The 23,833-nt window shown below is 41.5% G+C and overlaps 1 protein-coding gene across 16 annotated transcripts in view; it reads right to left on the reverse strand.

Annotated features, from left to right (window-relative positions):
* The window catches only part of ptprsa (protein tyrosine phosphatase receptor type Sa), a 232,428-nt gene that overhangs the window by 8,974 nt on the left and 199,621 nt on the right, over positions 1-23,833 (reverse strand). For all 16 annotated transcript variants that reach the window (XM_042222769.1, XM_005920890.2, XM_042222779.1 and 13 more), the window contains 9 exons: positions 22,101-22,198; positions 19,684-19,807; positions 16,771-16,946; positions 14,107-14,226; positions 9,316-9,470; positions 8,234-8,519; positions 4,135-4,313; positions 3,664-3,790; positions 3,415-3,540 (listed from right to left, as the gene is read on the reverse strand). In XM_042222769.1, the coding sequence (XP_042078703.1) occupies positions 3,415-3,540; positions 3,664-3,790; positions 4,135-4,313; positions 8,234-8,519; positions 9,316-9,470; positions 14,107-14,226; positions 16,771-16,946; positions 19,684-19,807; positions 22,101-22,198 (1,391 nt within the window). The remainder of the gene's footprint in view (positions 1-3,414; positions 3,541-3,663; positions 3,791-4,134; positions 4,314-8,233; positions 8,520-9,315; positions 9,471-14,106; positions 14,227-16,770; positions 16,947-19,683; positions 19,808-22,100; positions 22,199-23,833) is intronic.

The raw sequence follows: 23,833 nt of genomic DNA on the forward strand, positions 1-23,833 counted from the left end.
TTTTATCCAATGAAGTGGCATCGCAGGAGGAGAACGGACAGGATCTGCTTTATTATGAGAGAGCTGATTATCCACTCTGAGAATGCACAGTCGATACTCGTGTCCTTGTAAAGAAACTTCTTTTGATGTTGTCTCAGAGACAGCACATTGCTCGAGAAAGCCGGCGAGCAGACGAGCATTTTCGCAGAGACAAGCTCTCCGCTTGATGCCACCAGTAATTAAGACAACCAGGTGTTCATTTCTCCAGTTGTTTCTCACTTCTCAGCACAACAGACCTCAGCTTGGATATGAAGTGTCATTCTCGCACATTCTCTATAGATTTTTTCACACACATGGCGGAAGCACAACTGGTTGAGTACTCAGTTGGCAAGTAAACAATTTATTGTTTTTGAAAATCCTGCTATTAGCTGCTAACGATACTTGATTCTAAAATTTGTTTGGAGTAAATTTGACATTTGAAGTTTGTTACAAATGTTAAAAGAGACAAATTCTCAATTATGTTATTGGGGAAAAGAATAACATTGCAATAACATCTTCATCTGAGTAAATTAAAAGTGTCAGTCAGTAGTTAGCTTCAAGCTAACAGTCAGTGCACATGTACAGTGTTTAACCAGTTTATTAGGTCACCACCCAGTGTAAGCTTTATACCACAGCTGCCCTAAATTAACCTTATTGGTAATTACAAAATCATTTGTATGTTTCTGTAATGGTTAATCCACCAGTAATCATTGTTTTTTTTATGCTAAAATCTAATTATCATTGTTATCCACCAATTTTAAATTTACTGATTAAAAAAAAAAGCTGAAAAATAATAAAAAACATTATTATTTTTTGATAAAGATGGCAAATTATTTACTTGCAGAAAAATGCCTGATTAATTTCTGATGTCTCAGCAAAGTCCACTCAAATTTGGGGTATAAAAATGCTAATTCGGTTTATATATATATATATATATATTTTTTTTTTATGAGAATAGCATTTTTACTTTTAAAGACATTATTGAAAGATTACAAAAATATCTGTGTGTTGTTTATTTTTGAAAATCACAGGTAGTATAATAAATTATAATTTTCCCCAATATTGTTGAAGAAACTGCAGCATGGTGTATGTAAAGAACAAGATGCAATGAAGACATGCAACATGCTTCATGTCATAAATGACAAAAATCATACTGAGCAGAATTCATGGTAAATGTCAAATGTGTTGAAGTAAACAAGTACCTGAGGGTCTCTAACCATCATGGATGGGAGCTGTCTTACATTCTTACTGATTTATTCTGATTTTTGCCAAGAGCTAACCATCCCCCCGTTCAGACGGTGACTCTATGCTGAACATATATACTTTACGTTGTTACTATATGTCAAAGGATTTAAATAATCTGCCTATTGTCACATGGGACTATACGTGCTGCTGATGTGAGTCTGCATCGCTGCTGCCAAGGGGTACTCTTGTACATTTATTGTGCTTGACAAATACAGTGATTTAGAATCTAATAAGTTAGGCCCCGTATACCAGCTCTCTTTGTAAAACACCTCATGTCTCTTTCCCTGTTTTATGACGCATTGCATGTTTTCTTTCTTGTGTTGCCTTTGTTTTTCCATCTCAAAAACATTTAGCCTCAGCAGGGGGATTAAAAATGAAAGAGGGGCAAAGACAACAACACAATAAACTAAGCACGCGAAAGAAAGAAGGGGGGGTGTGGTGGGGGGGGGAGCAAAATTTAACACACAACCTGAGGGCCCACGCGCCGTGTCAAATTGTGTGATTAAATACGTGACTGGCTCGCTAGATGTGAGTGTTGAGGCGTGGAGTCTATGCTATTACTGCGCAGAGGCATGCGAGAGAAACACACACAGCTGTGTGCACACACACACACACACACACACACACACAGTCATACATATACAAAACAGACAAACATGTACATGTGATCTGTGCAATAGCAGGGTAAGCCCAGGTCACAGACACTTTTAAGTGCATACACAATCAGCAATATGGGGTCGAAACCTGCAAGATCGACGCACACGCACACGCACACGCGCAGCCTGAAAGCACAGACCGGACTATCACCTGCACCATCTCTCCGCTTTGTTTTCTTAACTGTGTGATAAGCTTTGACTGCCTGTTTGCTAACACTGTTTGCTTTGATGATTGAGTCCCCTTTGACAATCCTCGAAAAGAAAAGCAGCACTGACCAGACCTCGGGGCATCGTGTTTGCATGCACGTTAGAGCAATCTCATACTTTATATGCATTCATATCTTCTTACTAAAACGATGGTAGCGCATGTATGCATATGTATCTGTGTGTATCCAAGCTACTCCGAAACGACTGGGTCAATCTTACCGAAACTGTGCACGAACATCGTCACACTCACAGCGATAACCTCTACAGTTTTGTTCCACTCACTAAATATGGGATGAAGAATTAGAAAAAGCAGGCCCGGCTAGTGTGTTTAATCTATCAGAGCCTTTGGAAGATGATATCTGAACTTGTGCGCGTGAACTAATAGAAATATACAGAGGAAAGGAGATCGGCATGAGCCTTTTCATGAGTGCATGTGTGCGCGAGTCTTTGAGTTGCCTTAATTGCTTTAATACCAACAGGATGATGCCTGGGAAATCAGTGGGTATATCAGCCGAGACAGGAGATTTTCATCTCTCTGCTAGATTTCTACTGTTGCTCCTTTGAACTGTCTGACCTAATTTGACCAAAAAAGAAATGTTATCGGAGGTAAAGAGATAACTACAAAAGAGCAGAGTAGCTTCTTAACAGTTCAGGGTGAGAAAAGTCAGTTCAGTAGTGAAACACTGTATGGAAATCTATCTCACAATAGAAACAGAAAAAAACTCTTTTAAGGAAGGTTTTTGGGATAAATATGGCGAGACTGCGATGTTTTTCTGTTTACGTGGCCTAGTTTTACTCAACTTGCTTAATCTTCGACATTTCCAACACCTCAGTGAGTTGTTGATGGCGCATCTGTCCAAATTATAACATCTTTTTTTTACACTCTTGTACTTTTAGTCTTTTGAGGAGGCTAAAAATGCGTCATTGGCACACAACTTCTGATGAACAAAAGCATAAAGAAGAAGACTGGAAAAAGTCCCTCTTGCGCTTTGATACAAAGAAACTGCAGCTGAATATCTATTGAGTGCTGACAGCAATTTAGTACAAAGTTTTCTTTTAAGGTGTGATGGGCAGATTTCAGATTTACACCCCAGCGTCAACAACAAAAGCCGCTGAACAGAAAAAATACAACATGTAGGCTACAGTGTGGAAACATGTACAGGCTCTGTGTTTATGTAGGCTTTTCAAGGGTGTAATGTATTGTATTTATATATTTTGCATTCATTGGAAAATTTCACATCTTGTGCCCTATTTAACCCTCCCAAACCGCCAAAGGACCCCCTCTTACCCTGGCGTCTGTGACCTTGAACTCTCGGAGGATGTACTGAGGCATGTTATACTCTGCCATGGGATCTACCACAAAGTACTGATACCTGGCAGAGCGCTCTGCAGGCCAGTACTGGTGACATTTTTCCTGTTTGAAAAAAAATAGTGATGACTTTTAGTGGAATTTTTTATGGCGTTTTACATTTTGATTTAAATTATTTTAATTTTTAAGCAAAAAGAGACAGATAAATAACATAAATCAGCGTCGTACCCGTCCCATCTCTCTAAGTTTGGTCAACATGACTACAATAGTGGAGTTGTTCTCCCAGAGCATTCTCCAGAAGTCTTCTGTAGTCTCCGCCAGAGGGCCCTGCGTGGCAATGTAGGCTTTCTGTTGCCTGTTTAAACAGTAAAGTCACACCATGTTTACTTGAGTAATTAACTGTAAACACCACTGATGCAAATTCAGAGGGGGAAAAACAAAATCAACCGTACGACACAAACTTGTGGACGATAAGTAAACTTGATGATTGCTTTTACATAATAATACACACGATTACATGACTGCTATGAGGAAAAAATACAAAAATAGAATGAATATTTCTCTCATTTTCTTTATTCCATGTAATATATGTCTCTGATCAATCAAGATGTTTCTTTGCAGTAGAAATAAACACATGAATAAATAAGCAGTTACTTCACTCATGCTGGCGTGCTTTTCTGCCATCTCAACTCTTCCTACCTGTATCCATCAATAAAGCTGGCATTGATGTAGTCAGATCCTTCCAGGCCTCTGATTGGCTGCAGGCAAACACGAGTGGTCTCGTAGGGCATGATGTTAACCAGCCGATTTTTGAACTTGTTGCAGGGAAGGTTGGCACTGATGAAGCGCGACGTGTGGGCTTTGGAGTTGGCCAAACGCTGTTGGGGGAAGACAAAGGGATAGTTTAACATACCAGAAGATAAGCAATAACTATAACAGTACAGACTAAGGTAAAAATATAGTATAGTGTTAAAAAAAAAAGAGACATTTAGTAAGACTGCAATGAATGATGCAGAGGAGGAGAATAAAGATTAAAAGCAGAGAAATGTGAGAAGATAGCACTGCAGAGGAAAGAAGTAAAAGAAAAAGGAAGAGCAGGAGAGGATGAAGAAGACAGGTGCAAGATAGCTAGAAAGTAATAAAGAAGACCTAATCTAATCTGATCTGTCACCCACGATGCCACAGCTTCAAAGGACATTGTTTATCAGGAATATATTTATCAGAAAGCAATTCAAAACTTTATTCCCGTTTGCAACTTGTGAGGTCCTGGAGGGTCAGATAAAATGACGGAAAATACGTTACACACCCAGACTAACAAGCCTCTGGATCAAGCCTGTATGAAACAGAAAACTTGCCTAAAAGTGGGTCAGTCGCAGCTTTGATAATGGCAGTGTGCATAAAACATAGACTCACATAGGGATGCTCAGAAAGACAAACACACACGCACGCTGCATAATGATCAAAATGAAAATGCCGTACTGCTACATCATCACCGTCATAAGGATCTCAGCGCGAGTTTGTGGGTCAGCAAGTCCTATGATCTCCTCCTTTTGGCTTCGACGTCTCAATAAAGAATATGTGTGTGTGTGTTCTTGCTCATTAGCAAGCAAATAGAAGATACCCTTGTCAGATGGTTTAGGACCCCTTTCAGACAGAACGCACGGCGCGCTGAAAACACCAGCAGCATCACAAGAAATGAGAACGAGACAAGAGATGAGCTGCAACTGACCCCGGTGAAAAAGAAGGCGGGATGTGAATATATTTTCTAGATTTTCCAGCTCCCAATACTTGTCAAAATACAAAAAGTCAGTGTGTTCATGCTTTTATGTGTGCGCAAACCAGGTCTAACTTTCCATTTTCTCTTCCAATTAGAGTATTCTCGGTCTCTCTTTCTCTTTCCCCCCTCGTATAGCACCAGCAGCTCTCTATCAGTGGCTTCTTGGAGTCCATCCAGTGTTTGCCTCCTCCTCCTCCCATGCCTTTATCCCTTGCTACTGTCTTGCTTTTGATCTGTGTTTCACAGAGGCACCTGGAAAGGCTTAAGGTGGCCTGGCAGTGCTAAAGAGGCCCTCAGCTACACCACAGAGGGTGAAGGGAACTGCGCCAGACCTGGCAGCCTCAATCTCTTCACCTCATACTAGCTCCTTCCCATTTATAGTACAGCATATCTGGTCAGTTTTCATTCCATTTGGCATGTTGCACCGAAACATATATTTGGTTATGTATCAGAAACTAGAGCTTAAAGAAGCACTGTGACCAAAAACGCAGTAGGACCATCCCCAGTAGGCTTCCCTGGACATAACCAAATCTAAGTGGGAAGTCAGAACCCTGTAATAGAAAATACAAGGGTCTGAGAATATTAAATACCATCTGGCATTTCAATAAATCTATAGTAAAGTATTCTGAATATCACTACAGATTTACACATATTTATTCTTTTTAGTACATTTACTATCTATTAGATCATAGGTTTTCGGTTTATTTCTAGTAAATACTATCTTTCCAATTGTGTACTTCTTTAATTATTAATTATGCATTGCCATGCAAAGCCTTGTGAGAGTTTTGTATATGTATATAACTGTTTCTATATAACTCGAGAAGATTTTTGTATTTTTGTTTGGACTTGGATCCCAATTTAAACAGCTGAATCCCAACTCATACTTGCTTCTATTTAAATTGAAATTTATCCCAGCAGCTCAGTAGCATTTTGTTGTGTGTGTATGTTGTAATCCACATACTGTTGCAAAATACGTTCTACAAGCATGCTATGTGCATAAATCTCCATAAAAATGCACATACTGTGAGCAAGAAAGCATTTTTGTCTGACTACTTCATGACAAAATTATCTTCAGGGATTCCCAACAGTTATGGCTTAACTCTGCGTGACTATGTATCCTACCTGAGAATGACAGTGCCCTCCCACTCTCGCCTATAGTGCAGTATTCTGTCAAATCACTTCCTTACTGCCAACTTAGTATACACTCGTCCCTTTGTTCATTAGCCAAACGTTCCTCCCTCCGCTTGCCTCGCCTTCCACCTCCATTTGTCATCATCAAGTATTAATTACTTAGCTCAACCACCCCTTTTCTCACACGCCTACCCCCTCTGTACTGACAGCAGGGTGGATGTTATTAATCCCCGTTCGACTCCTGATGCCAGCTCAGCATTATTTCCCGATACAGATGGCAGTGGAGTTTCCGTCACTGTTGTGCACCAGTGAAAAGACACCCCCCAAAAAAAGACTAATCGCACTGGCACTGTTGTTGTTTCTTGGTAGGGAGGCTGCGTTGATGAAAAGCGATGACGAATGATTCAAGAATCTGCGTGCGTAATCCAAGGTCAGCAGATGCTAACTGGTGTGCCAAAGTTGAGGTGACTTTACTTTATGGACGGGTGACAAATTATAGGATAAGCCCCCCAACTCAATTAACTGGCAGTGACTCTACAAGTAGCATTCTTCCAAAAGACATGTGATGTTTGATGGTGGTGATGGAGAGCACTTTCTAATATGCCACGATGTCTCATAGATGGTCAGCTAGATTGATGTCCGGTGGCTGTGACGAATTGCAACGGCTGTATAAAGGAAAAAGTACACGATGCCAGCTAATATCCCCCCGCTGTAGCAGTCACCCAGTCTCCCCATCGCAGGATTCAAGGGTTTATGTTTTTCCTTTAATAAGTCACCCCTCTGTACGTAAACACTATGCTTTGCTGTCTTTCTCACCTACTGCTTTTTCATTAATTTTTTCTTTCTTAAAAACGAAAATCCGTGCTGCTCTGAGCCAAAAAAATCCTTTGTCTTGCCCCTGCTAGATTAAACCCAATTTCTTAGCCTAAGCATATTATTGCAAAATCCTCAAAAATGAACAATGCGGCCCAACAGCAAAGGGCTTCTTATTTCTCTTTTCTAGCTCTGGAAAAAAAAAATACTACACCTCAATAGCATTGTGTGAAGTGAAGCACAAGAAAGTAAAGGAAATTTGTTTTTTAGTCACCTGTTACTTGGATAGCATCCGTAAAAAACTGACAAATAGCTGCCATTCAAATAAGGCAGTTTAAATATACCTTCTACAGTGATGCTACACTGTATAAACTGCATCTTCACTCAACTAAAATGTTATTCTTTCAGTCCCCCCACCCACCCAGGCAGTGACAGCAACCATCCAATTTGTCTCTTTCCTAGTCTCCTAATTTAGTTTCACAGCTTCTTGTCAGAAACACATATGCTGATAGTTAAGAACCACTGAAAAAACACCAAAACAAAACAAAAAAACCCCAAATCAAAATACAAAGAAACGCATTATCACAAAGCAAAGAGCAATGACTGAAACCAAAAATTAAGCACACTGCAAATAATGATGAAGAAAAATATGAAAAGCAATGAAATTGGATTTGCATCCAGAATAACTGCTGGGAAGATAAAGCTGGCAGCTAGGCTTATTTAAAAGGCTTACAGTGGCTTAAAACAAGGTGTCAGAAAAACATACCGGTGCCGTCTTCATTATTTAGTTATGATAAGGACTACAGAGAGGAAAGTTAATGTAGACATTGATCTGTGGCTGCTCGTTATTTCCCACTGTCTTGGCAGGTGACTCTGAGGAAAAACTCCAAGCAGGCTCCCTGATAATTTGCATGTCTGACCCCAGCAGAAGTTAAAGTTGATCGGTATATGTAGTTAGGGCTCATTAATAAAGAAACAACAACAACAAAGCAAGGTGTAAAACCCTCTAATTCCAGTGCATAGTGCACTTAAAATGGTCAGAAGGTTATTAAGGTTTTATAGGTTTATTTCCTATACCTTGAACTCCAGCTCCATGCCAGTGACGTGCTCACCGCTCTCCACCTGTGCAAGCTTCTGGATGTAAGAATACAGGCTCCGGGCAGCCACCTCAGTGTTTCCGCAGGCCACCGCCTCCAGCAGTGCGTCATGAATGAAGCTGTACTGGTCTTCGGTCTGCACCATGTAATTCCGCTGCGATCGCATAAGTGTCACATGGCCGTAAATGTCGACCGTCTTCTCGTGCTTGATCCGCTCCAGCATGGCGTCGATGACGATGAAGCAGCCCGTCCGGCCTACGCCCGCACTGGAGTAAAATAAAAATAAAAAAGATACAAAATTACTTTGTGTTTTGGCATTGAATATTTTCAGCGTAATTCACTGTGCCATTATAATGTTTTATATACAGCAAGTCCTGTAAGCTCTGTTGTGAAGTCACACTTTGCATAATTGAATAGGAAGACGCAAAGAGAGAGATGTTATGAAAGCTAAGAGAGGAAATAAATAAACAATAAAGGAAAATGACAAATAGAACAACAGGAGGACAGTGATGGAGACTGGGCGAAGCAAGCCGTCAAATTTCAATTTTATTGTGTAGTGCTTTGGACTCACTGAAGTCTTCTTATCTTGACAAAAAGGAAGGTTTCAATTTGAATAAGCCATCTGAGAAATAGCACACGTAAAAGGAGGAAGAGCTAAGGAGTGAAATGGGAGACGCAAAGGAGATGGGAAGGGATTACTTTTGAGGCTTTTTGACAGAAAGAGAAGAAAAGAAAAAGGTGGAGAGAATGGCAGCAGGGAAATAAAGCACAAATTAAAGAGAAGGCTGCTGTGACCAATTGAAAATAGAAGAGACAGAGGTCATTTGGGAAAGAGAGTATGCGGTGGTGTAAAGTGTTTTACGTAACCTATAATAGCAAGTACGCAGGTAAAGCCTGCCATTCTGTTGGCTCACGGACACACAATGACCTAATAACAACTGCATTACTGAAGCTGGGATTTTCCATATGCTGGGCTTGACTTCATTTTTGGGAGACCGGCTGGTGCAAGAACCACTCCTCGGTTCCTTTGAAGCACAAAAGTGAATCAAATTACAAACCGACCTGCAGTGAGCAATGATTGGTCCAGCGTCAGGCGGATTGCAAGTCTTCACCCTACGGAGGAAGGCCAGGAATGGGGTTGGGTACTCTGGTACGCCGTGGTCAGGCCAGGCGGTGAACTGGAACTGACGAACCTCCCGCTTCTCACTCGAACCATTCTGCATAACACACAGAGAGGCTGGTTGCACTGTGTTTGCACTGGGTCATTCAGTAGCTTTATTGTTGGTCTATAAACCCAAATGGTGTCTTGATAACAGTGCTGCTTTGTGCAACTTGGCTGTTACAGAGAGATGTTGTACAGTGAGACCACAAAACATTCAGAAAGCTGACATACTGACGTATTTAGTGGATACACCTGCTTACCACAAAGATGGGATTTCAGGTCAAATAAAAAGTTGCACTTTGTAGCCTTGATGAGTAAAATGCACTATAGTTTAGGTTAAAATCATCTATGATGAAATGCTTTCAACACATGCAGCTCATCAATGGCTTCAACAGTAAATCTAATAGAAAAGCTGGGGGACTGTGTAAATTGTATTGATTTGGAAATCATTTAAACCCTGTCCTTGCTGGACTGTCTCACCGAGTTAAAATTGTGGATGAAGCAAAGAAGTGGACCTCTTGAACCTCACTCGTCTTGGCTCTCCAAAACACGGGGCGGATCACACATTTGATAAACAGATAAATGCTGTTGCTACAGTTAGTTTCTTCTACCCGAGGCAAAAGGCTAAGCCCTCTCTCTCTTTTGCTAAGAAGGCAAACCATGCTTGAAAAAGAAGGCACTGGACTTGTTCAAGTGTGTGAGGATGTTTCACCTTTCATACAAGAGGTTTCTTTAGTTCTAAAAGATTTTTCAAGCTCCTACGACTACCATGACCTGGATGACTGAGAGCCTAGACGGACTAGTTCATACCTTCATTTCACCCAGGCTTGCTTTTTGGAGTAGTTTTTATTTGAGAATCAGCCAGGCGCTGCGTTCTCCTCTGCAACCAAAATGCAGCAGCTCAAGTCCTGACAGGCACCTGCAAGCGAGCTCGTATTTCCCCTGTTTTTGGATGTTTTAACTACACATTCTCTGAAATGATCATTGAGATCAGCTGACCAGATGCTTCTGGTCTTACTGTGAAGCAGATTAAAGCATAGAGGAGACCTGGCCTTCTCTGTAGATGCCCCTGAACTTTGAAACAGCCCGGGCCCTTGAAATGAGCACCTCAGCAACACTCGACATCTTCAAGAGCCGCTTGAAAACTCATTTTTATTCCTAGGCATTTAAACCAGACCGAGGCTTGGCATCTGTTTTTCCTCTGTCTACTTTTCTGTACTATGCCAGTTTAGTTTAGTTGTACAACACAGAGACAAAATATCAAAGACTGAAAGTGGAAAAAATTCAAAAAAGGTTGAAACAAGGGTCCTGAAAATGGTCATAAATATAACTGGGTTTAATAGAAGCATCCACTGGAGTTTGTGAGTAGGTTTTTTAGCAGTTTAAGAATAACTCAGTAACTCAAGACTAAGTGTCAGTGTAATTGCAGTATAATACTGCAAAGAATGTGCCGCTTTCATAGTCTCCAGTACAAAATACATTAAAAAGGGACAAAGCTGAAAACCAGCTACAGTATAAACTTAGAAATTCTGATCACTTATCACTGATGTCCTTTAAAGGGGTTTGGGTGTTCATTAAAGCGCATGGACATTACGGACACAGGAAATGCAGTCCGTCCATCCATCCATCTTCTTCTGCTTATCCGGGCAGCAACCTAAGCAGAGAAGCCAAGACCTCCCTCTCCCCAGCCACCTCCTCCAGCTTATCCACCAAGGTGCTCCCAGGCCAGCCGAGAGATATAATCTCTCCAGCGTGTCCTGGGTCTGCCCCGTGGCCTCCTCCCGGTGGGGCAAAACACCTCACCCAGGAGGCATCCTTGTCAGATGCCAGAACCACCTGAACTCGCTCCTTTCGATGTGGATGAGCCGCATGCGGCATGCTGTGAACATCTTATTATTGCAGAACATTTTGAGAGGCTCAAAACCCATCCTCTCAAGCAAGAATGGGAAAACATGTTTGTGTTTGGGGGCTGAGCTGCAGTTTTGAGAGCTCAGTGTTGTTAAAAAAAGAAAGAGGTGATGCAAACCAGTGGTAAACACGCCCCTGTCACGATTTTGTTTTGAAATGTGTCGCTGGCATCACATTAAATAAAATAAGCGTATATTTAAACATTTTACAGCTGTTTAAATCCGCTCTCAATTACAAAATGGGCTTTGCAGTTTTTGGGAAATCTTTTTCTTTCTTTTGATCATGATTTTACACAGTTTGAACTTGTTGTTGTAGTAGATATCATTTTCATGCTGATCAGCACTGATGTGCGTGTGCTCATGTACTCATTGTTGTTGCTGAGAACACTCGGGACATGATACAAGCGGCAAACACTCATATTACACACCCGTTTGACAGCTCCTGTCATAAAATCCACTATTGAGGCATCAAAACTGGGATCCAGAGGAAGAATTTTGTGAAGGACAAGAAGAAAGAGACTGAGAGAAAGATCAGCCTCGCATCTTCCTGTCCGCTTCCCCCTCCTCACAGAAGATCCTCTAATGTAGGCACTGTTTGCATTTCAGTGCAGTGCTTCTACTTGCCTGACAGAGGGAATTTTTCCTTGCTGAATAAATGAATAAATGAGTGTGGTAATTAAAAGCAAACTGACCTACTTCTTGTTTTCCTTTTTTTGGACATTCCCCATTTCTGGAGTTGGAAGACAGGATGAATACGACTGCTACCTGGCTGCTGGTTTTAAAGTCTTTTTTTTTTTGTCAAGAATTTATCAGCGGACACAATCCTGCGTCACTGTAGGATACACATACATATAGATATGTACCACAGCAGCTGCTTTGTGAATGCGCCGTGTGTTTGTCTGTGTGCCTCTGCCACCTGATTCTTCACACAAATTCAACAAAGTGAAAACAGCTCAGTGAGAAATCCCGGCAATGGCTTCAGGTATAAGCAAGAGGGAAGAGGGTGAGCAGAAAAAAGAAGAAAGCACCGGCGGGTGTGATAGAGGCTGAGAGCGGCAGAATGTAAATGGCCCTGAATGTCAACCAGCTTTAAAGCGCCACGGCTGCTGATACGTTGCTATCTTTACTGTCACTGGTTTGCCTCAGCATCCATTGTTCCATTGACAATTCAGGTAAAAAAAAAAAAGAGTCAACAGTGACTTAACACTAGTGTAATCTTGGCAAAAGGAAAATTCTGGAAATGTCTAATCCTTCCAGTGGCTGGTTCAGCTCCTATCACAGAACCTGTCTTTGCAGGTTCTGTGATAGGGCTGCGAGTGAGAACAGGGTGCATGTAATGTATGTGTGCTGGTGCGGTAATAATACACTGGTTTGTGTGTGGCATCATATTTATGCATGTAGCATTTCCGATATTTGTGCAAAAGCATGAATGCAAGCTTGGATGTGCAAAATCTGTCTTGAGAATGTGCTCATTCACATGGAGAAAGTGCACTGCAATACGTCATATGAAATATCTTAATTAGAGGGAATACACACTATGCCTCCCCTCTTATTTTAGAGCATTTTACTATTATAAAATTATAAAAACAAAAACGTGATTATAAAAACAGTTTCTTTAAGCATCCCTTTCACATATTGATATGAATGAAACAGTCGCGTGTTCCTGCCACTAACACAGTACACAACAAACCTTTCTGCCTTTTAAAGTCAACGCAGATGATTACTGGAGTAATATCTTATTTGGGAAATTAATACACCGTTACATTGCTCTGTCATAATTGAATCACATATGAAGAGTCACATATCTAAATGGACTCTTCATGCCCCTTTAAGCAGGAGATTTGTGGTAAAAGCACATCTATTTTTAGTCAGGATTTGTTATTATAACAAGATCATAATGGTTAATGGATATTTGTTCAAATACTATCATTTTTTCTGTCAACCTCCCCAGTAGCTTTTCAGCTGTATCGATAAAGATATTTAAAATTGCTTCTTTGTATCAAGGCACGGGTCCCGCAGCTTCTGATGTAGCTCTTCTGCTTTTAGCATATAAACATATAGTGTTATTTGAAGACAACTATGCTATTACTTGCTAAATTTGATAAAAACAAAACAGTCTGCTCAATGCGATCATGTTTTTTTTTTTTACTTGTTTTTAAAAGCTAGGTAAGTAAGATTATCCTGTTATGATCATTTTTCATTTGAATAAATATTTTCCCCGCTTTTTTTTCCCTCGTTTTTGAGATTGCAGTCTTTGCAGTGAGCATAGCTCTGAATATCTGTGCAGGGCTGTGTGTGCGTGCACAGAAGCATGAGAGCAGTCTGCCAATTATGTATATTGAGTTTCTCTTCTGCTCACTTTACCTAAGTGCTCCAATTTGGCAGATGCACATAAACAGATGATCTATTGAGGAGAGCGAGAGAGCTGTGCAAGGTAAAAAGGGCTGGACTGGGAGGACAATAGAAACAAAGGGTTTTATTTGTACATATCTTCGCTTTAAGCAGAAAAATACCATGTGGTTTATACCAATATTTTCAATGTTTATGCAGACCTTGTGCTTGTATTTCTACAAGGCGTGTCCTCTGGACTATCACTCTCTTTGCTGAAAAGACATTTATGAGGACGCTGCTATTCATTTTTTGAACCATTTAAGATAATGGCTGTAATTCATTTGCTTGGACATGTTTGCACATCACTTTTGAATTGACAAGTACTGTTTATCAAACATAAGACAGGAGTACAAATAGTAGTGTGTAGGCGAACAATGTGAGGAACCATCTTACCTTGTGCAAAGAGAAAGTGCGCACGCAGAAAGTGGCCAATTCTATCGTGTCCAAAAGGGTCACTTGGGTCATACCGTAGGTCTCTGTACCTCGACTTGGCCAGTATTGATCACACTTAATCTGGGAGAGAAAGAGAGGCATTAGCTACAGCATGAAAAACCTCACGGACATAAAAAGGCACGGTTAGGACATTTTTTAAATCACATTTATTCGTATCATGGCGTGCTCTCGCAGCAAGCTCTCCTTTGGACTGAAACAGTGCAGTGGTGACAGAAACACCGGGGCAGCTTCTCTATAATTCACATCTGAGAAACAACATTATGCACACTGAACAGATGTGCCTGTCACAGCGACTCCAATCTCACTGCATAACTTTACCAACCTCACACAAATCCAGCCTGCTTCCTTCCTTGCCTTTTTCTTAAAACAAAACATATTCAACAGTAATGTGAAACACAAGGAATGTAATTGAAATCTCGGGAACTTGATGACTTTCCATAATCACAGCTGCTATAATTTCAAATCTTCATACGGAAACCTGGACACTTTTTAAAAGTTTATTAAGGAAAAAAACAAAACAAAACAAAACAAAACACTTTTTAGAGCAAACCCTTGATTTGTTGTGACTGTTAACATTTTTTCTAGTCCTGTGGCACTACACACAAGCACACAAACCACGTCAGTCCACCTAATAAAGATTCATTCAATATGGGGTGTGATGTGCCAGCGGACATCTGATCAGATGTGACAGCTTGTGAGGGAGACGCTGCTCTCCAGTTTTCTCTCCCATTTCCTGGTCGAGCTGACACTCGAGCTCCAGCACCCGCTAACCCTGATCACGTTTGACAGGAGTGGAATGCGCATGTCAGGATGGAAGGTAGGTAAACAATTCAAAAGAGGACGGAGAAAGGGAAAATGAGTGGAGACACCTGGGGTGAGTGAGCCTGATGTTGACACAGGTTTGACTCGACAGCACGAAACATCATGGTTGGCTTTTTGACATTTAGACAAGTCGACTCCTCGAGAGGACTAAATATTATCACGGCGGACTCACTTAAGTAAAAGTATCAATCCACTGTGAGAAAAAAAAATCCTTTATAGGAAAAGGTCCTGCACTGAAAATGGTAAGAATCACAGAAGCATGAGAACAAAATGTAAAAAAATTAATTAAAAGTATTCATCATGCAGCAGGATGATTTCTAGCTAAACTTCCAAGTGAATTATTATTACATTAGTGGATTATTATACATGCACCCACTGGTCACTTTAATAGGAACATCATGCTAGTATGGTGTTGGGCACCCTGCTGCCTGTATAACTGGCCCAATTTCTTAGGGCATGGATTCAACAAGGTGCTGGAAACATTCCTCAGAGATTGCGGGCCACACTGACATAACAGCATCATGCAGATCATCATGGCTGCACAGCCACCATGTGAATCTTTCATGCATCCCAAAGGTGATCTATTGATTTGTGAAGTGGTGACTGTGGAGAGCATTTGAGGACAGTGAACTGTCACGTTGAGATGATTTGAGCTTTATGACATTATTATGTGCATTATCCTGCTGAAAGCACCATGATCACAAAGGGATGGGCGTGATCAGCAACAATGTAACAATGCAAAGAGCAACTGTTACATTACTATTCCAAACATGAAAAAAACCCCACTACCAAACACCACACTCACCCCACTCCCATTTTAAGTGCAATGAAACATAATGGTGTTTTAGAGCTAATGGGATAAAGTTACATTTTAGCAGCAAAATATATTGCCTGGGCAAGTTTATGCAACTTCACGTACTTAAATGTTAGTCTCCTCTCTTATTCTTAGAGATGCAGTGTCTCAACTGCTGATATCCCATAATGTGTACCAAATAAATGACAGGTGCAGTCTCATTTGCAGCAGTGATTATCATAAACTGCGTTGAACGCTATTCCCCCACCGCCAAATATTTAAAGTTTTCTTTAATGTAGTCTTATTTGTCATTTCTAAGCTAGGACCCAGTTCCTTCACACATTACAAAAACAGGATGCTGAGCTTCCTGAATCTAAGCCACTGTTCTCTCTGGATCGTTTTCTCTCTATATTCTACAATCAACAGATGGCTGTAGGAGAGACTGGTCGCAGGTACTGCAAATACTCTACAGCACTCTAGCACTCCCGTTCTTAAAATTTCATTTGAGCTTCCTGCACTAAGCAGTCTAAGTTCAACAACTCGCTATGCTCTCTGGGACATGCAACAGCTTGTGGTTTCTGCTGCAAATAAGGAGAGAAAACAGAGCTAAGCCTGTGAAGGTACTCCCAGTGGATACGCAGCCTAACTTATCAGATGTGCGCAGGTAGAGTGTCTTTGAGTTAGCTCTGCTTTATCAGCCTCCCCAGTTGCTTTAACCACCCCATTCAAATATCTACAGTTCTCTGAAAGCAATCTATCCCAAGAAAATGAAGTCTGATTGCCTACCAATGGAGTTCAGTTATGCAACTGGGAAATCAATGTAAAGCTGTGCCATTTTCAGCAGCTGGTTGTTGTACTTGGTTGTGTAATGCACTGATTTGATTCCAAGGCTCATTTAAAAGAAAACATCATTTTCGAGCGATTTGTAAGGTTGGGGGTTTAAAAAGAAGCGTACAGAAAAGCAGCCCAGATATGCCGAGTGGACCTACCCGCGACTTCTCTTCCAGCCGGGTCATCATGACAATAGTGGCTGCTCTCTGTTCCCACACCATCCTCCAGAAGTCTCCAAATGTCTCTGGTAAAGGTCCTTGGGTGGCAATGTAAGCATTCTGCTTCCTGTAGCCATCAATGTAGTTAGCGTTGATGTAATCGCTGCCTGTTATACCTACACGTAGGCAGATAGAGGGAAAAAAAAACAGATTAAAAGATGGAACGTGTACCTTTGATGGCTTTTCCTTTATTATTCTTTTTCCAAACCTCATTTATCAGACTTTTTCATTAACACAATTATTATCACGCCATCTGCCTCAGTAAATCCCAGTTGTCACACGCACTGACACAGTTCCCAGCCAAGGAAGGAGTACGTGTAAATGTGAAGACCAGAATAAGACAAGTCAGGAGAATTTGGCTGAATTCCCGTAACATTTCCCAAACTGTCCAAACTACAGTGGCAATGTCTTTCAATATGCTGTCGACCACGTCAGCTTCTAAGAAACTTGTCAGGAAAGGGGTATTATCACCTGATGATAATAAAAGCCTTTACTCACTTGTAATTTATTATGTTACTAATACATATTTATTGAGTTTTAATAATTTACTTATTACACCACTGAAGTGTAAGCAGCTTTCTACACTGAGGTTCTCTTATTTTTTTGCATTACGAAGCTTAATTCATGCAGTATTGTGCATCTATTAGCAATTTACTATGTTTTTATTAACAGCTAATTATGCCTTTTGCAGTTCTCCCATCTGTAATGATCACAAACCAGATTTTTGTGCGCTTTTAAATTAATTCAACACATCTGTCACAATATTCTATCATTTTTCTTTTCTACGTTTGTGGCTCTTTCCAGGTTCCCGTAGATATCGTGTTTACCACCACAACAGACCAAAAAGATGATGGAAGATAGTGGAAAGTAAAACAGCTTCTCAGCCAACATAGCTACGAGGTAGATTTAGCTTCAGTCCCCCTGAGCCTGCCACCATGCTGTGATATACACCGGTCCTACTAAATCTAGCTAGAAGGAGGTCTTTTGCTGTGCAGAAAGATCTGAAATGTTTTTAATGCACAGGATTGTGTAAATGTGCTCACAAGTCAATGTGCCCTTGAGTTTAAAAAGGAGTCACTAAAGGACAAAATGCTTTAAATGTTAACAGGATTATCTTGTGATTGGAGTGTCTTACATCGAGCGTCTGGCAGTGATAAGGCAGAGCATCACCCATCTTCATTTACCAACTTCTACAATCTCTCCATTTGAGAAGAGGCTTCGGCGTGACAGCATCTGTGTGTCGGAGAGTCATGTCTCTTTGACATCTGACATCTCTTCGCTCAAGCAACAAACAATGAAAAACTCGACCGGACTCGTTTAAAAGAGGCGACTCGGTGAGGGCTACGGCCCGGGAGAAGAGGAAGGATGTAATATACAGAGGAAGGGAGAGACCGAGCGAGAGGCAGAAAGAGCAGGGAGGGTGAAAAGACGAAAAGAAAGAACAAAGAATCGAAGTAAAGAAGAGAAAAGAAAGTCAAATGTCATTAAAACGGATACCACGTTGCACAATTTGACTGGGCTGCCTTGGCTTTAGTCATAGCTAAGTGAACAGAGAATGGTGGCGTGCATGAATTGTTCTACTGCTGCGACTAATAGCAAAATCACTGCAGTGTAAAATAGAAATTTCAGACTTGATTAATTTATGTATTTATGGACGAGGCATTTTATTTCCCTGGGATAATTTTGTTATGCATGTTGCTGCACCCTAAAATTGGACTGACTACTGCAAGATACCGAAATCTAGCCCGAGCAGTTATTTCACACAAAAGGAGAGGACTCTGGAGCAGAGAGTTTGGCATTACTGTGAAGGAGTCGGCAGCTCTTCTGGTGATGCAAAGCCAGAACAATGTCAGCAGTGAAGGGTGACTACCTCTGACAATGTCCCTTGAGATTTAGGAGTCAGAGGAAGAATTTTTCTGGCTCTGAGATTCTCACCACCGTGTCTATAGGCAGCTAGAGGGAAGTCAAGACAGGGGCGTAGATGTGATGAGACAAATGGGACACTGAAAACACTGGTTTAACTCCCGACTCGGTTTGAGTGTGAGATCTAAGCGCTTGGCCTAAAGATGAGCTATAAAGAGTCCTTCCCTCACCCCCCAATTTGCCTCTGTAAACTGCTTAGCTGGTCAGTAGCAAGCTGAGCTGGAAAAATGTCCAGAGTTTAAAAATCAGCACATTTCACTTTTCTTCCTTTTCTACATAGAAGTTATACAGTAAGCATATATGGTGCTTCACACGTTTATTAGATAAGTATTTCACAATACTTAGAAATCTGTAGAAAAAAAAAGAACAGGTTTAAAGATAAAAATGACTGAATTCAACATTTTTTATACCCAAACTTGAGCCGGCACAGTGGACTTCTTTAAAATTCAGAATCAGAATATTTTATTAACCCCTAAGGATGTGATGTGTTTCAATCATTAAAACCAAATCTGCTGTTCAGTAAACAACTGGAGTTTGGCAAATCCATTGAAAAATATTAACTGTATTTGTATTTCTGCATTAAAGCACCTGTGCATACTGGTGGATAAACAATTATGTTTACAAACGTATGAGTTGAAAGCGAGAAAAAAAAGTCCTGACCCAAAAAATATCTCCCTCTATATTTTTCAGTGGCCCTAATCCCGTTCCATAATCTAGTCAAGTTTTGTCCCGACGGATTAAATTGCTAATCTATCCCATTTAAATCCACGCTGCAATAAGAAACACCTTTCCACTCGGCTGATTATTTAACATATTCTGCTTTTTTACTGATAACTTACGCTGAATCTGTGTGAGCACTTATCAAACAGCAGCGATACGAGCTCATGTCAGAGGTGGCGAAGATGTGCGGAGCATGAGGCTGAAACTTACCCTCTATGGGAGCCAGGATGACACGTGAGTGGTCGTAGGCGATGACGTTGGCGTAACGATTCTTGGGCTTGTTCACCTCCAGGTTGGAGTGCTCCCAGGTGAACTGCTGGCCTGGATCAATAGACTGACGGGGGTGCAGAGACAGGCAGAACATGCACATGTAAGGAAGCAATCAAAAGGAGCCACGAGAGAAGCTGAGTAATAACAATACAACCTCCGTGCTATCACAGAAAGAAGAGCGGAAGACGGGGGAGGGAGAGATAGAAAGGTTGATTTCCCTGAGAGAAAGAAGAACACGGTATCATTACAATCTGCACGCCGACTGGTTCTGATACAGCAGCCGCACGCGGTACTTTATCAAGATCATTAATGCGCAGGGGTGCATAATGACAAATAACAATATTGATAAAGGCGACGGCTCTTCCCCCTTTGACAGGAGACTCGTGGAATGAGCCTCGACACTTGGGTGAAAGACAAATTCAGCCGTCTCTTTAAAAATACGAGAATTCTAGATAACTATTCCGCTCCCTCGCCAGGATAATTAAGTATTCCATTATGAGCCGATGTTTGCTCATAGGCGTCTGGTGCCGTGTTGGCATGGGGATGGAGGCTTGAATGATATTTGCAGTTGGGGCTGGAGAGAGCGAGAGAAAGAGAGACTGAAGCTGAAACTGAGTCCAATTGGAAACCTAATTTAACATGCAATCAGCATGCAATCATTACAGCAATGAGAGATTCCCTCTGTTTTAGCCTCATCTGGCTTTTCCCCCCCCTTCTCTAGCCTTTTTCGACATCCCCGTTTTCCTTATCAGCACGGCTCCATCTTCAAACTCTTCCACTTTTTATCTACTGTCTTCTCTCTGAAGTTTACTATTAAAGAGTCCTCCACCTCTCCTACTCCCTATATTTTTCCTTTCAGATCATCTTATGACCGACTAAGTGTGAGTATTCATGTCTGCATAAAAAGATTGGGGTCATTTCTCTCTTAAAAACACCTCCCAACTCTCCCTCAGTGCAAAAACCTTCAAACAACATCCGTGTATTTCACATTTCAATATTTTTTTCCACAAATGACATTTAAGAAATTTGTAAATTTAAAAAAAATCGGCAAAATATTTTCTCTTGTAAAACTAGAATTTCTCCCCGTTTCTCCTCCTTTTTACCGTGATGATGGCTGAAGATGAATGACAGCTCGTGTCCACGTGACAGGCTTGGCAGGACGACGCCTCCTGAGCGCCTGACAGCAGACAGATAAACTCTGCCACTTCAGTGTCATCACGCAGAGCCGCGGTTTGCCTTCCTCGCTTCCGTTTGTACTTGAGATTATCTTCTCTTCATCTCCACTCTCCCGCTTTCTCTCCCCTCGCTGAATCCTCATCATTAACCAAAACTTCTCCACCTCATCTCTCTCTCCCTTCTCTCCTCTCTGCCCTCTTCCCCTCCATTTTTTCCTCCGCTCGCACATCCCGCCTGGCTAAAAACCAATCAGTCAAAGCCCTGTAGAGCTGTGCTTGGCAAGCCGGGGCGCCGGCACGAGCAGCCATTCATCAAGAAAATAACAAAATTAAAATTACACTTCTCTATTTAATTTGGTCATTTATTTTTCCTGGGGGGTGGTTGTGCAAAAGGGGCAGGCGGACCGAGGGAGAGAAGACAGAGATGAGCTGGTGGTTTAAGGCTCTCTCAAAACCAAGTAAATAGAAGTTGAAGTTGCAGCAAAGCGTCAACTTTGGCGTCACGTTTCTCGTCTCTCTCTTCCCCTGCAGAACGGAACAAGCTTGTCCATTTGGTATATAGCCCGGATGTGGATTTATGAATAATAGATACCCAAGAAATACAGGATTGCTATTAGAAGTCGTTATCCGCCAACATCCACCAGCGGGCATGATGACGGTGTACCCGCTTCCCACCTTAGCCTGGTGTGCAGCGAGACGACAGGCACAGTGATTTAGGGATGGTGGGGAGGGGATATTGCTTGTATGCAAACGAGAGCTGATTCAGCGCTCCTGATTTCTAATCAACTCTGGTGTCATTTATAACCGCTGCGGTCTCAGAGCTCAGACAGCTCAGTTATCCCCTCTGCACACAAACATACACACACTCCCACACATACCATGTTAAAGCCTGAGTGCCAGTGTGCGCTTTTCCCAAAATCACATTAGCAGAGGTCTTTCTTTGCCATGTGGAGGCTGCTAATGTATGAGATACTTGTTGTAAACACTGTAATTGCTCAAGTACCACCAGCTACAACACGCACATACGCAAAACAAGCAGAAAAGAAAGAATTCAAAAGAAGAAGCACGCGACACTAGAGCATACCGGATGAGACCGTCCTTTTTCCCCCCCAATGAAAACACAACTGGACAGAAATCAACACTGTAAGGCAACTTTCACGTTTGAATCGCTGGCCCACCCACCTCATATTCCTGGGAGAGTTTGAGGTTGTCGTTGGCCTTGAGAAGTTCTGTGTGTTCAGCCAGCTCTGAGATAGGGATAGGAGGATGATTCATCATACCTGCTCGCCAAAAACATAGAGAGACATTCCACACAAGGGAAGAAAGGAAAGAAAGTGTATCAGTACAGCACACGGGACACTGGTTCTAAACATTCACACATGCCATTTAAAGTACAGGTAACTTGTTTTTTGATCTTTGCTTAAATAACGAGGGACAATGGGTTTTAGTGATGAGGAAGCTTGAGCAGGACATCGTGAATGTTACACACAGTAAAAAAAAAAAGCAAAGAAAAATGTGCTGACTGGTGATGTTATACGCACTTGATTGGACCAGGCCAGAGCTCAAAAATAGCCAAGTTTATCTTGCGGGACTGATTGATTATTTGCCAGAAAGGGTTGTGTTATACACCCGCAGACCAAATTGTAATTATTCCCACTGCAATCATGATGCTGATGGACAGGCGGACCAATAGGAACAAAAAGTTGCAGAGCGTAGCCAGTTATAGCTCAAACATTCAGAGGCATCAATAATTGTGATAGCTTGGGAAATTAGTTTAACGTGACATAAGAGGAACAACAAAAGGTTTTGATGGAGAGATCAGACGAAGGAGCCCCACAAATCATCACAAAGACCCCCATTTTGGTCTTTCAATCAACAGAATGCTCATGTTGACAAAATTGCCTTGAACTCCTCATTAGAGACAATCAAAAGTAACATTTGCTTTCAGCTCGACTGCGATCAACAAGAGATGATTTGAATAAAAACCTCACAACTCAATGGGAATACTGTTGAGTCGTTGAATGGTCTCGATCAAGTAGGACATTTCAAATTTAAGTTGACTTAGTTGTTTTTCACTAGCTGTACATGGAACCCACGGTGTTAGCGCAGCCTTAATCTGCAGTGCTCTGTTTGTGCAGTGTTGTTAGCACGGCGACCACTTTTCACTGCTGCCTCTATAAAAATCGTATTCTAGAATCGAGCCCTGACCTGGGGGGCTTATAGGAAGGGAGGTGTGAGAGGGATCAGAAGGTTTAGGAGTGTGAATGATGCTGAGTGACACAGTGAGCTGCTCCATTTCAGCCTGCTAGTGCAAAGATAGCCTTTTCCTTCATCTGCCGCTTTGCTCGGCATTAGCCGAACACTATCTCAATGACGAATACCCCAACGGTACCTTCCAATACCAAAAACAGGCAGACCAACATACACTTCCACCCCTCCCCAAAAATCCTACTGCTTTTTATCCCAAGGCATTCACTAAAAGTACAAGCTTTTTAAATGGGTGGGGAAAATTGTGGGTTTTTTTTCCCTCCTTGCTTCAATATCCACTGAATATTGTGTTGCAGCTACTATAATATTATCAGCACTGCTGTGCACTCCAGTCGCTAATCCATTTAGTTGCATAATGCTGAGGCCATGTAATGGAATATGGCGCAACTGTAGATTGTGGCTCTGTCCCTGCACGCCGACTGGCAATACTTAGCACTTCCATATTTTTAAACACAAGGCCTCTTTTCCTGCAGAGCATTGAGGTCAAAAGTCAACAAAATGTTGACACCACCTCAGAAAAATTCAGGGTTAATTGGGCATGCAAATCGGCATAATCACATTAACCATCCTTAACTTTCCCTTTTATACGATGCTTAATACCCCCCCTCCAATGTCACGGGGGGTCACCCGTGTTTTGTTGCGCTTAA

The sequence above is a fragment of the Haplochromis burtoni genome, unplaced genomic scaffold (assembly GCF_018398535.1).
Source record: "Haplochromis burtoni strain Fernald_Lab_line unplaced genomic scaffold, NCSU_Asbu1 Contig_5, whole genome shotgun sequence".
Taxonomy (NCBI): Eukaryota; Metazoa; Chordata; class Actinopteri; order Cichliformes; family Cichlidae; genus Haplochromis; species Haplochromis burtoni.